The sequence below is a fragment of the Alosa pseudoharengus genome, unplaced genomic scaffold (genome assembly GCF_046254945.1).
Source record: "Alosa pseudoharengus isolate Yale_2024_CS ecotype anadromous, Long Island Sound unplaced genomic scaffold, YU_APseudo_1.1 YU_APseudo_1.1_scf_13, whole genome shotgun sequence".
In the NCBI taxonomy this organism is placed as follows: domain Eukaryota; kingdom Metazoa; phylum Chordata; class Actinopteri; order Clupeiformes; family Clupeidae; genus Alosa; species Alosa pseudoharengus.
This window is the reverse complement of record NW_027468598.1, coordinates 7,551,607-7,565,269: the sequence shown is the minus strand read 5'-3', so window position 1 is coordinate 7,565,269 and position 13,663 is coordinate 7,551,607. Positions and strand designations below refer to the sequence as shown.

The following is a 13,663-nucleotide window of genomic DNA, read 5'->3' as shown; positions in this document are numbered from 1 at the left end:
TTAAGTCATTTTATTTTATATTATTATTTGTATTTATTTTATCTATTTACCTGTCTGCATTGTATGTTCTTAAGATTTTTATGATTTTTTTATTAGTCCTATGACTTTTTATTATATTTTTAGTTTATGTTACTCTTTTACTGTATTTGACCTTTTATTCTATTTCACTTTTTATTCATCTTTGTTTGACTGTTCTTTTGTATGTGTCCACTGTAAAGCAAATTGAATTGCCTGAGGTTGCACAAAAAGCTTTATACAAATAATCGTGCCTTGCCTGCCTTGCTTTACAGTGAGGTCTGTATCTGTTAAAAAAACACACATTTTGAAATGAGGAGACACACTTCTGTAATGTTGATAATGTGTCTGCACATTTTTAGTTTCTTGATTCTAAACAGTTTTGAAAGGATCTTCATTCTGGGGACACTTTTATTGCCATAACAACTACAGAAATATGATCGAAGAGTTCAGTCAAGTAATATCGCACTGAACTATAAGAACTGCTTAAGGAAAATGCATATGCTTCCCCCCTCCCCCGCAACAGCTTTCATTGGTCTATCTTAGTTTATGTCACTTGACATGACAGTTAAAGCAGATCAGATGGCTTTTATAGGGTGGCCAATCCTGTCTATGCTGCACTTGGTTGCAATAATGCCACCTGTTCTGCATGTTGTTTGACATTACATCATACCTGTAGAGATGCCAGCAGGCCAGAGTAAGCGAATTACACCTAGAGTACTGTTTTTCCTTCACTTTTTGTTAGAGAGCTGCACGGCAGAGAGATTTTGCAATATGATTGGAAACTTTGATTTGCCAGTCTTGAAGGCAGATGGGGATATCTTGATTGGGGGACTATTCCCCCTTCACTATATGGCCTCAAAGCCAGATCATAGCTACTCCTCCAGACCGCAGCCCAGCCAGTGCACTGGGTGAGTGGAAATTACCTCATTGTCAGACAGGTCCTGTGGAAGAAAGCCACTTTTTCCCAGTAACCTTGTGGAAAAGGACAACAAACCAATTAAGTCAGTGACTGTACCTGAAAAGCTAAAATGGTATTATGCTTGTAAAGCTCACCACGGGTGTCCTTGTTTATCACTGTCATATACATTTCTTTTTGTGACAGTCCATTTTTTTAATGGTACACATGTTTTTTGGTGTGTGTGTGTGTGTGTGTATGTAAAATACAATTATGAAATGCACATTTTTTGCAGGCTTTAGAACAAGACTTAGTAATACATTTCAATTTATATACAATTGTGTACCATTGTATTACCTGCAGTGCTTTATGTAAAAGAGAGTTCTTAGTCAGGTAGATATTTTATGCTGTTAAATTCACAACTTCTTTTGATTATTTCAGCCTTGATCTTCGAGCATTTCGCTGGATCCAGACTATGATATTTGCCATCAAAGAGATAAATGGAAATGCAAGCCTTTTGCCTGGGGTTACTCTGGGCTACAGAATAATGGATAGTTGTGACCATGTTCACCTTGGCTTGACAGGGGGGTTGTCATTAGTTAGTGGATCCCTGGCTCATCATCAGAATCAAACAGAAGGCTCCCAATGCATTGCTAGCAGCCCGGTATCTGCTGTAATTGGTTTAGCATCCTCCACTCCCACCCGTGCGCTGGCACACACTTTGGGACCTTTTGGGATACCAGTGGTATGAAAACAGATCAAAATGTTAAATCCGTTATATATTATTTGATTCTGTTCCACTAGCTCAAGTGGTAATAGCACTTCAAACTGCAAACAATCTACTTGAATGTAAAATGAGAATATTTTACACTTTTTTTTATTTTTAATTGTACTGACAATTGTAATGCAATTGTGACCTGCTGTATGCAGTTACTCATGTGATAAATAATGTATATGTGTTTGGGCATTTTAACTATTTGGTAGATTTTATGTTGACATGCATGTGTTACACAATCAGTCCTCTTTTTTCTTTACTCTTCTTTGTTTGTAGGTTAGCTATTTTGCAACCTGCACATGTCTTACAAACAAGCAGGTGTATCCTTCCTTCCTGCGCACTGTGCCCAGTGACATGTTTCAAGTGCAGGGACTGGTTCAGCTCGTTGCCCACTTCGGCTGGCAGTGGGTTGGCACAATAGGCACAGAGGATGACTACAGTCACTATGGGATCCAAGCATTCTCTGAGCAGCTGCATGAATGGGGTGGCTGCCTAGCCTTCCACCAAACCATTCCCAAAGCGCCATCAGTGGCTAAGATCAATGCCATTGCTGACGTTCTAGAGACGACCACTGCCAGTGTGGTCATCGCCTTTGCCACAGAAGGACAGCTGCTGAGCCTGCTGACTGAAGTTGCTCGACGCAACCTGACCAGGTTGCAGTGGGTGGCCAGCGAGGCGTGGGTGACGGCCCGTCTGCTCACTGCCCCCACGTTTCAGCCTGTGCTGGTGGGCACGCTGGGCTTTTCCTTTAGAGGCACAGTGATCCCAGGGCTGTCTGACTTTCTCCTGAATGTGCGCCCATCACCACGGCCAGAGTCAACTCTCACTAACATGTTCTGGGAGGAGCTGTTTGGATGCAGGTTAGAGTTCGGGTCTCACAGTGTGTCTGAAATACCACTGTGTAGTGGAAATGAAGATTTGAGTTCATACAAAACCAGCTACAGTGAGTCACTGGTCAGAATCTCTTACAACGTATACAAAGCTGTGTATGCAATTGCCCATGCTTTGCACAAGCTGTTGCAGTGTGGTTCTTTGTGGAGAAATGCCACACAAACCGGCTGTAAAAGAAGCACAACATTTACACCAAGGCAGGTAAAACAGAGTATTACTCTCTGAAACACTGACAACATTGTCATCACTTAGTTGACCTTTCAATACAAATAATTTCAGTATTTATAATTTTAATACATTTATTTCACCATACATTATTGTATAAACCAACCTCTGCTGTCAGCTCCTACACCACTTAAAGGAGGTGAACTTCACCAATCAGTTTGGAGAGAAAGTGTCCTTTGACTCTAATGGGGAGCCGGTGCCCCTCTACGATATCATCAACTGGCAGAGAGACCACCAGGATGGCGTCAGGTTCAAGAAAGTGGGAAGCTACGATGGCTCAGCCCCTCAAGGCTTAAAGCTGCAGATGGATGAAAAGTCCATAGAGTGGGCAGAGGGACAGCTTCAGGTGAACATACTGAATTATCAATGAAGTGGAAATGGAAAGGGTGGCAAAAACAGTAACATATAGGCTGCATTGTGTGTCTCTACAGGCTCCTGTGTCTGTCTGCAGTGTAGCCTGTCCTCCTGGAAGTCGAAAGGCCTCGCGTCCAGGGGAGGCTGTTTGCTGCTTCGATTGTCTGCCCTGTGCCGAGGGACAGATCAGCAATACTACAGGTGAGTGAGCCAACACGGGACACACCTTGACTGAAAGCGTTTGAGGGGCAGTTTTTTTTCTCTCTCTTTAATTAGTTTGGTCATTATGTATAAAGGCCGCACAATTTTCAGCATTAACAGAAATGAATGAGGGCTTTGTGTTTTATGTCTAGGAGCTACAGAGTGTATTACATGTCCTCTGTACTACTGGTCTGACAGAGACAGAGTGGCTTGTGTGGCTGGCGTGGAGGAATTTCTCTCTTTCCAAGAGACTCTGGGTATCATCCTAGTTGTTTTATCTCTGCTGGGGGTTGCTGTTGCTGCAGTCATTACTGCCATCTTCTTCTGTTACAAGACCACACCCATTGTTAAAGCCAACAACTCAGAGATCAGCTTTTTGCTGCTGCTGTCACTGAAGCTCTGCTTCCTCTGCTCCCTGGTGTTCATGGCCCGCCCCTCACCCTGGTCTTGCTGGGCCCGACAGGCATTGTTCGGGATCAGCTTTGTGCTCTCGATCTCCTGCATCCTGGTCAAGACCATTGTTGTGCTGCTTGCCTTCCGCTCCTCCTTACCTGGTTCCCATGCGGTCCACCTGTTTGGGCCTCCTCAGCAAAGGGCCTTCATCTTCTGCTGCTCTGCGGTGCAGGTGGTCCTGTGTGCTGGCTGGCTGGCAGTGGCACCCCCTGTGCCCTTCAAGAACACATCCTACCAGGGTGGCAGGATACTGCTGGAGTGTAAAGGTGTGTGGCCACTGGGGTTCTACCTGGTGCTTGGGTACATTGGCCTGTTATCTTGCGTGTGCTTTGTACTTGCATTCATGGGACGTAAACTTCCAGACACTTTTAATGAAGCCAAGTTGATCACCTTCAGCATGCTCATTTTCTTTGCTGTGTGGATTTCCTTCATACCTGCATACAACAGCTCCCCAGGGAAATACACAGTGGCCGTGGAGATTTTTGCCATCCTGGCTTCTAGCTTTGGACTACTGTTTTGCATCTTTGCACCAAAATGTTATATTATTCTTTTTAAACCTGAGAAAAACACCAAAAGAGGAATGACAAGGAAATACTGAAAATAATGCTTTGTGTTTTTGTGTACAGTATGTCTTTCAAGTCTTATGTTTCACATTAAACATGTTTCACGGGTCATCCTGATTTGATTGTTGAAGTTATTTATAAATAATTTCTCACCTTTGGGGAAATACTGTACAATAGTGTGACATACAGTAGTTTAGTATATTTGTATTTTTTATCATAACATAAAATAACATATATTCTTTTGGAATTTTAAAGAAATTACCACAGTATTAAACTTTAAGAAACACCTCAAAACAAACTTTTAATTGTAAATAATGTTCCACTTGGGTTTGGACAGTGTTTACTAAGTTGTTGTACCATACAGCACACTTGACCAAATAAACATTTTGTAGCAAATTGATATGAAATGTTCCATTGTGGTCCGTGTAACGCTTTGCAGTGCTATGTTCTATTTGCAAAATTCACATGAAAAAATATAAAAATAGGCTTAAAAATCCATTATCCATTCTTTAGGACGGGACAGTAAATGGGTTATTGTTGCTTATTTTGATTTTCAATTGAGCACAGTTACGGTTTTCTGTTCAGAAGTTAAAAATTGAAATGATGCGTCAATTTTATAATTTTCCTTTTTTGCGCTTGTGGTTGGACTGAACCACGAGCACCGGGCGGAGAATACCATCTAGCTGGGCCAGGCTAGATGGTGGAAGAGAGCGCCACCTGAAGTTGTTCGTGATTTTAACTCATTACTTTAGAGATTAATAACTAAAACTTCGCCGATTTTTGGGAGATGGCACATTAAACATAACTTTCAGCCTATGTTGAACATACATGCAGTATATTTGAATACCATGGCCCATCCCATACCATAGCAAATAATCCCCCAAAGCAGAATGCTTTGCCATCGACATCAGTCTATACAGGCTACCCTAAGCACTGTTTGATATGGGAAATGTTTAACACTTTACGCTAGACTAGGTTTCCTTAGGCTAAACGAAGACACAAGAGTGAGTAGGCCTAATTTATCAGTTTATCCATTTATTCATTTCAACAGCAAATAGCCTACATTGCTGTAGGCTACTATGGCTCAAGTCCATTGGTAATGCTCATGTAGGTCTCCAAAGCCTCCCAGAACAGTAGAACACGTAGGGCTACTCATAAGTGTCAGGATGCAGCAATGTCTCCCTCTGCATCTGAACTTCTGATCTTGAGCTGACATTATCAATCGCTTGCACCTTGATGCAAGCTGAACTGTGTTTGATAGCCCTCCATCTCTACATCCGCTGATAAAATGTGATCACCAACACCGCGCGCCAATATGTATCAGGTCCCCCCCCCCCCCCCCCATGCTTGTGGTTCAGCCCAACAAAAACAGTAAAAAAGGCAAAAATCCAATATTAACTGAATTTTGCTTTTGTTTCTGTTTTTTTTCTTTATCTTGCATGACTAATCACACATTTAGAAAATAGCAGCAATTATCTATTTGCTGACCAGTTAAAAAAATTGAAAATTGGATTATTGAACACATTTTTTATTTGGATCAGATGGATGGAGCAAATAGAACAAAGCACTGCAAAGGGTTACACGGACCCATGGTTTATAGCAAATACATATTTTCATATTTCATTGAAGGCATCAATGATACATCAAACAAATCATTAATTCTGTCATCTAACTTTGAGTTGAAAATATGAAACAATTACTAATACTAACACCCAAACAAATATATGATCACTGTTATGCCCCATTAATGCCGCATAAAGTGAGTCAGTGTACATACTCTCCATACAGTGGATGTGGCATTTTATGGATATGAAAACATATGCAGTTTGCCTCTTGTTTATTTTTAAATAAATAGGAATCAGATTTCATACAAGGTATCAGAGGGCCTTTCACTGTCCTTTGCCCATTAACTGCTTCTTAGTATTTTTCTCTGGCCTAAACACAATTATAAAACACTTTGGGGCAAAAATACATGCAATTAAGCCAAAACTAGAAGCTAAGATGGCAAATATCTCCACAGCTACAGTAAATTTTCCGGGAGAGCTGACATAAGCTGGAATAAAAGTGATCCAGACTGCACAGAATATCAGCATACTGAATGTGATGAATTTGGCCTCATTAAAGTTATCAGGTAGCTTACGGGCCAGAAAAGCCAGGAAAAAACACAAGAGAGCAAGGAGACCAATATAGCCTAATACAGCCCAAAAAGCACCCACTGAACCCAGATCACATTCAAGAATGATTCTTTCCTTGTAAAGGGACATATTCCTTATAGGGAATGGGGGTGACAGTGTCAACCACAAAATGCATATTATAATTTGTACAAAAGTAAAAGCGACAACTGCCATTCTTTGCTGTGCAGGCCCAAACCACTTCATGACATTACTGCCTGGAAGAGTGGCTCTGAAGGCCATTAACACCACTATTGTTTTCCCCAGAACACAGGAGATGCAGAGAACAAAGGTGATCCCAAACGCTGTGTGACGCAACATACAGGACCACTCAGAGGGCCGACCAATGAAAGTAAGAGAGCAAAGGAAACACAGAGTCAGTGAGAAGAGCAGAAGGAAACTCAGCTCTGAGTTGTTGGCTCTAACAATAGGAGACATCCGGTGTCTGTAGAACACAGTAGCCACAATGACAGCAATACAGGCTCCTGCAATAGAGAAAACAGCTAATACAATGCCAAGAACCTCATCCCAGGACAGAAACTCAACTGGTTTAGGCAGGCATTCATCCCTCTGGGCATTGGGCCAGTACTCATCAGGACAGGAGACACAGTCAACCGCATCTGTACAGAAGACAATAGTGTGTGCTTACAGCAGCACAGTCAAATTTATCACTGCAATATTTCGGATGTCCAAGTAGCACAAGAAAACATGACAAAATTAGCTAAAAGAAGTACACCTGGTTTGTATACATGTACTGCAAGTACTGTACCTGTTTCATTGCTGATCTCTCCCTCTCCACATGGTATACAGTCATAGCAGCAGACAGGCCTGCCTTTCTGTACAGCCTTCCTGGTGCCTGGAGGACAGCTCTCACTGCACACAGACACAGGCACCTTCCAAAGACATAGGAAGACAGATTATGAACTTCTGGCAATAAATCTAGTATACAGAAAGTGTGACACATCATTTGAGGCCTCTACCTGTGTTTGTCCTTCCATCCAAGTGATGTTTTTGTGCATACTAAACTCATGACCTTTGGGTTGTGATGCATCATAACGGCCCACTGTCACAAATTCCATAACTCCATTTTCAGTGACTTGCCAGTTAACAAGCTCATATGTGGCAACAGGGTCCCCGTTAGCATCAAAAGAAACATGATTTCCATTTATGGTGAAATTGACCTTTTTAAGTTGCTCAAGAACCTTTAGAGCAGAGACATTCATATTTCTTCACACATAACAATGTAAATTCATATTTAGTTTCAGTTTAAATTCTATTTTTATTATAGACTACTTTTGATGATATTAACAGAATACAATATTTACATGGATTTGAAAGCTATCCTACATTCATTTGTACCCTATACTTTGTCACGTTGTCTTATTAGTATTATTGTTATTTAATTGACTCCAATATCCATTTTACCTGATCTGGCTCCAGGACAACTGTTCTGTTGCACTGAGATTCTGGCCTATCTTTGCATACAAGGCCATGGATAGCATGAGCTATAGCATAAGTGGCTTTGTAAACCATGTTAGTGATGCGCAGCTGCGAAGTGTCCGTGTAAGGAATCTGAATGCCATCCAGGTTTTCATTGCCGCTACATGGCTCAGCTGCTCCACTCTCATGGCCTGCTTGTGCCGAGAGAAGGGTGCAGTCAAAAACGCCTTCCCAGAACTCAGTGAGAAGTGTGGATTTGGACGCTTGAGCAGGGGAGAGGTCCAGAAGGAAGTTTCGCAAACCAGGGATGACCGAACGCTCAATTCCAAAACCAATGGCTCCGGAACACAGTCCAAACCGTAACATATCTGGATCTGTTACCCACGACTCACTGCCAATCCACTGTAAGGATGGAGGGTTATGTCGCGATAACTCTTCTAATAAGATGCGCATGTCACCTGAGGCAAGAAAAGCCACCACAACTCGTGCAGTAGAGCGTCGTATTACCTCTGCTACTCTTTCTAATTTACTACGAGGATTTGTCCTGTAGTAAGCCACAGAATATTCTACACAGATTCCTTCACTTTTTGCAGCAGTCAGGAATGATGCCATCCCATTGTTACCATAGTCAGAATCACTACGAACTGCCCCAATCCATGTCCAGCCGAAATGTTTAATCAGTCGTGCCAGTGCGGCTGCTTGGTAGTGGTCGCTTGGTATAGTCCTGAAGAACGCAGGGTGCTGTGTCTTGTCGCTCAGACAGGCACATGTGGCAAAGTGACTAACCTGTAAGAGTTCGTGTAAAACAGTGAAATTAGACGTCTGTCGATTCCTGTCGGTTTGTAATGTAAAGAAAGCATTTAGGCCATGTTTTGGATAGATACATACATTCATTCACACGGTTTACTCAATTAATTTGGAATCACCTGTGGAATTCCGAAAAGACCTAGAATTCTGGACAATCCAATGGACGGTGTTGAGCCAGACTCCCCTACAACAGCTACAACGTTGGCTTTCTTGGGACAAGAGGTATCCATTGAAATATTAGGGGTCATCCCATTAGCAAACTGAAAAGCAACTTTCACAGCGACAGACACAGCTGCACAAGAGTCATGTATTTCGTACCCCAGGGTAATATTTGGTAGGATATCTGTTCTATTATTAATTTCTTGTACGGCAAATTCCATCGTGCGAGCAAATCGAAGTTCCCGAGTGTCCATGCTGCAAAAATATATAACAGAAGAGGTTAATGAGGTTAATAAACAAAGAGGCCTTTACTTTAAATACTATTATAAAATTGTTTTATCTGCTTTAACTGAACTCTCCCCTTTGTAATGTACCTCCCAGTGCATTTTAGAGGCTCTGGCATACTGGAATAGTTGTGCTGTAATGTATACAGGTAATAATGGATTGAGAAAATCCCCCCAATCACAAAATCTCCATCCTTGAAAAATGCAGGGGGCTTGGTAGCTCCTTGCAACCTACAATTTAAAGAACTCATGTCAGACTCCACAGTAAGCTCCGCTCCCCACAGGGCAACAAGGAGGGTGAGAGTCAGAGCCTGAGTGATCCACATCACAAGACTTACAAATACTCACAGATGAGAGCTATCTGTTTCAGGTTTAAATAACTTTGTCTTATATGCTTCCTCCCCCATGTGTCCTAAAGATGAATCACAAATTGGGGGTCGGGCTAGTTTTACCTGGGTTCATTGGTGCTATTGTTGGTAATGGCAGTTGTTTTGTGCAAATCTTGTCTTTGAAATGAATGATAATAATCCTTTATTATTCTATAACATTTATATTTATGATTGACAAAAGTTTCTGTACTACACATTGAATTTATTGCCAGCCCTTTCCACTTGGTTTATATCAGACCCTTACTCATATAACAGGATTTATTGCCCTTGAAAGCCATATTCAAGTTGCCATCCAGCAATGACATTTGCCAATTGTTACCTACTAAAAGTGATTAAGGGGGCCTCATTTTTATTGATGTGTCCAACAAATGAAGAGTTTGGTTCCAAAACGCAATTTTAATGAATTTTCCATGTAATTTCAATGGAACTCTATAATTGGGTTATTGTTATTTGATTTATCTTTACTCAATCAAAACAATTGCAATTGTATTGTAATTAAATAACATGAATGTTTTTTTATAGGCCTATATAAAATTGAGATATATTTATATTTTCCCAGCAATGAGAATAATCTTTGGTCTATGCATTTGATACACTATACTAGACTTTAGACATGGCATGTTAGTTAAATGAAAGTAATGCAAGTAATGTATACATTTAATGAAGAGAGAGAGAGAGTATTTTTACCACCACATAGTAGATATAATTATTTAATGTGGAAGAAAACAAAGATATTATAGATTTATGTTCTTAAAATGGAAGTGAAGGACTTGAAAGATTAGGATACTGTGGTCCCAATGTAACCAACGGCATTTCCCTCTCCATCTGAATTTAATGATTTAATCCAGTAGTGTATTATATATTTTAAACAGTGAAAATGAAACAAATACATATCCTGATCTAGGATAAGGGTAAACTAAGTTTTCAAAGTTAGCAAACACAGACAGATTAACTGAAATTGTTACACACAGAAACAATTTTTACAGCGGAGCAGCCTTGCCTTTGCTCACAGGGCCAGCAGGTCAGGGCATGTTCTGGTGGACCCTCTGGACACCACGGGCTGTGACGTCTAACTGGGGGCCACTAGGAGACTGACGTGGCTGCAGGTCAGGTGGTGGTTGAGGTTGCTGAGGTGTTGGTGGTTGTGGAGTATTAGGGCCCCCTTTGGCTCTATATGTGCTGGCATATTCCCCCACATTTTCTCTTGGCAATGACTAAGTTTGAAATCCAGGGGGCAGCATTGACTGGCTAGATAATTCTCGAAGCTCGCAGTTGACCTCATCTCTCAAGGGGTGCATCTCATTTCTCTATTCGTCCATCCTCCCTCCCTTCCTTCCTTCCTTTCTTCCTTCTTCCTGTCCTAACCCCTTCTTCTAATTCATTTTGTGAAGGAAATGAGGAAGGAATGTATGGAGTACAATGGAGTATTCAAGGAGAGAAAGATATGAGAACTGAAACAACCTGTTCACTCACGCATCTCTTTTACGAGACGTTAATTACTCATGATGCGGAGAAAGCATCACCTTATAGGCTAGAATAAACAGATCATTGTTACACACAAATTGCAGAGAATATGAACGTATACCAAAGCCTAAAAATATCCTATGAACATGGAGTATTCCCTCTTATTGACCCTGATAATTTCTAAAATTTGAACAAAATATCTATCTATCTATCTATCTATCTATCTATAATGAGGTAATGTTTGATAGTTCTTAAGTCATGAATGAATACTTATTAAAATACAACACGTGAACAAAATAGGCATCCACTTTTTTAAAGGGATGCAAGCCTGATGCTTTTTCTCTACGAAACTCCCCCTCGCTCGGTCTGAAGCTCTTTTCCTTTTCTTTGCGTCTTCCGTCAAGGGTTTTCGCTGCTTCTTCGCCGGCTCTGCCATTATACACACGTTTGCAACAATCTCTAGCGTTTCATTAGCCTGCCTCTGTGCTGTAAACTGATCCTGCTTCGGTCGGCGGGTAGGATACACCGAACTTGCAAGTGGGATATTCTTCCTACAGGCAGTAGGGGTGGGCGAGAGAACCTTCATTCGCCCCGTAATGAGTCATTTAACCATATACCGACTTACGAAGATGATTAATTAACATGAAAACGTTGCCTGGTGTCCCTTTAAGTTTGCATGGTAGTTCCAGGATATAAAGATATTTTCTTGGTCTATTTAGCAATTTATTGTCACTAATAAATCGTTACGAACTTGTTTGAAACCGAAAGTTGACATATGTGGGAGGTAACTTTTCATCTTGGCAGCTTGGACCAATGATCGCACAATTTCGACTGAAAACATTTCCGCATAGCATGCTATTGTGTTTCCTTGCGTATCGGCCCTTTCTCCTCTCTCTTCATTCTCACCTCCTCTGGTTGCAATTAGACCAATACTCTAATCTTCGATGACGTTGAGCTTTGAGTGATTTAGACGAGCACGAGCTAGAGCAGTGGTTCTCAACCTTTTTTCAGTGATGTACCCCCTGTGAAATATTTTTTTCAGCCAAGTACCCCCTAACCAGCGCAAAGCATTTTTAGTTGAGAAAAAAGACTTAAAACAGAGCACTGTGCCATCAGTGTCTAATTTATTAAACTTTGGAACTGATAAACACGTATATTTTCCTGAAATATTTATTAAATAATTGTTTTTTAAGTATTTTTGCATGGATTCTACTTTTTAAATATATGTATATTTGAACCCTTAGTACCCTAAGCTGTTTTTAGGGCATTTTCACTACATTTATTCACAAGGATTTATTCTGGTCATTGTAAGTGCCACACACACATATTATATATTGGGTTTTTTTCCGGCTGAGTCTAGGCTATACAGATCTGCTATCATTTCATGTATTAGTACTAACATTGCTTTTATTTTGATTTTTAAAGAATTAAAATATAAAAAGCGTATTATAAAAAATCTTATATTTTGATATTATTATATTATGTATCTCACCACAGCAAGCTCATAGCTCTACATGCATGTAATGGCAGACTGTCCTTAATCTGGCAATATCATTGCCATGGTGGAGGGATTCTCTGGGGATGAGCAATTTAGATGTGGTGTGCGCCTTACAGAAATAAATGCCATTTTTTTATTTAGTGATTAAAAAAATGACCTTTCTGCGCTCCATATCTGTAACACGAGTTTACGTGTTAGCGTGTGCCTGTCTGCACTCATGATTCTCTACAACTTTTTACTGCATTGCCATGAACAAAGTAAAGGCAAAAAAGGTGTTTCTTTGTCGAACAAATTGGGATTCAATGTGAGCCTTGAATTGGATGCCATGCAGGAATCTGCTAGGATCTCAAAACCGGATTATGAACATTCTTTGCCATAAAGAAACACACAATAGCGTTGGATTATAAACATGCTTTGCCACAAAAACAGACAAAAACGTGAGGTAAGTCGAGCTATATATGAAGTTATAATTTTTTATTCTGTTTTATAACCCAGAAGGATGTACTTGGTATCAAATGATAGCTCTGTGCCTCCTCTTTCATCTGACATGCGTGGCATATCTATCCGATCACAGGTCCGCGAGTAATTCAAACGACAGTAGCCTAATGGGTGTGCAGTTGGTTTTTGTACATGACGTTATTATTTTGCAGTCACTTCGTCTGTTTTCATAAGCCAGAAGGATCGACATACTTGGTACCAATGGATAGCCCTGTGTCTCCTCTTTCATCTGACATGCTTGCCATATCTATGCGTTCACGGGTTCGCGAGTAATTCAAACGAGAGTATTGGTGCGCAGGTGAACGCAGAGAAGTATACTGTAAATATGATGCAATTTGATTTAATTTCATGATTTTTTTTAATCTTCATACTTTAACGTACAGACAAGTGCGTGGTCTCGTTGGAAAGCCCCTCTTCTGCTCTGTCACGCAATCAAGGCTTCATCTCGCTGCTATGAACAGCGGAGCAATGCAACAGAGAAGAAAGGATGTGTTTTTTGACGCACTTTGCGTCAATCGGCTTCTAAGGGTTAAAATCTCACGTACCCCCTGCCTTCACGTACCCCCAGGGGTACGCGT

The 13,663-nt window shown here is 40.8% G+C and overlaps 2 protein-coding genes across 2 annotated transcripts; one reads left to right on the top strand and one right to left on the bottom strand.

Annotated features, from left to right (window-relative positions):
- The first annotated feature begins 750 nt into the window (after window positions 1-750).
- olfcu1 (olfactory receptor C family, u1) lies at window positions 751-4,410 on the top strand. The gene is made up of 6 exons (XM_076281969.1): window positions 751-926; window positions 1,355-1,658; window positions 1,965-2,780; window positions 2,923-3,150; window positions 3,236-3,359; window positions 3,512-4,410. Exons 1-6 carry the CDS (start codon window positions 790-792, stop codon window positions 4,408-4,410), a joined length of 2,508 nt encoding a protein of 835 aa, XP_076138084.1. The 5' UTR covers window positions 751-789.
- A 1,854-nt stretch (window positions 4,411-6,264) lies between these two features.
- Window positions 6,265-9,475, bottom strand: LOC143121556 (extracellular calcium-sensing receptor-like). Its single transcript, XM_076281970.1, has 6 exons — window positions 9,327-9,475; window positions 8,913-9,207; window positions 7,972-8,772; window positions 7,527-7,748; window positions 7,316-7,439; window positions 6,265-7,166 (listed from the first exon to the last, which is right to left on the bottom strand). The coding sequence occupies exons 1-6, from the start codon at window positions 9,353-9,355 to the stop codon at window positions 6,265-6,267; spliced, it is 2,373 nt and encodes a 790-aa protein (XP_076138085.1). The 5' UTR covers window positions 9,356-9,475.
- Window positions 9,476-13,663: the final 4,188 nt, after the last annotated feature.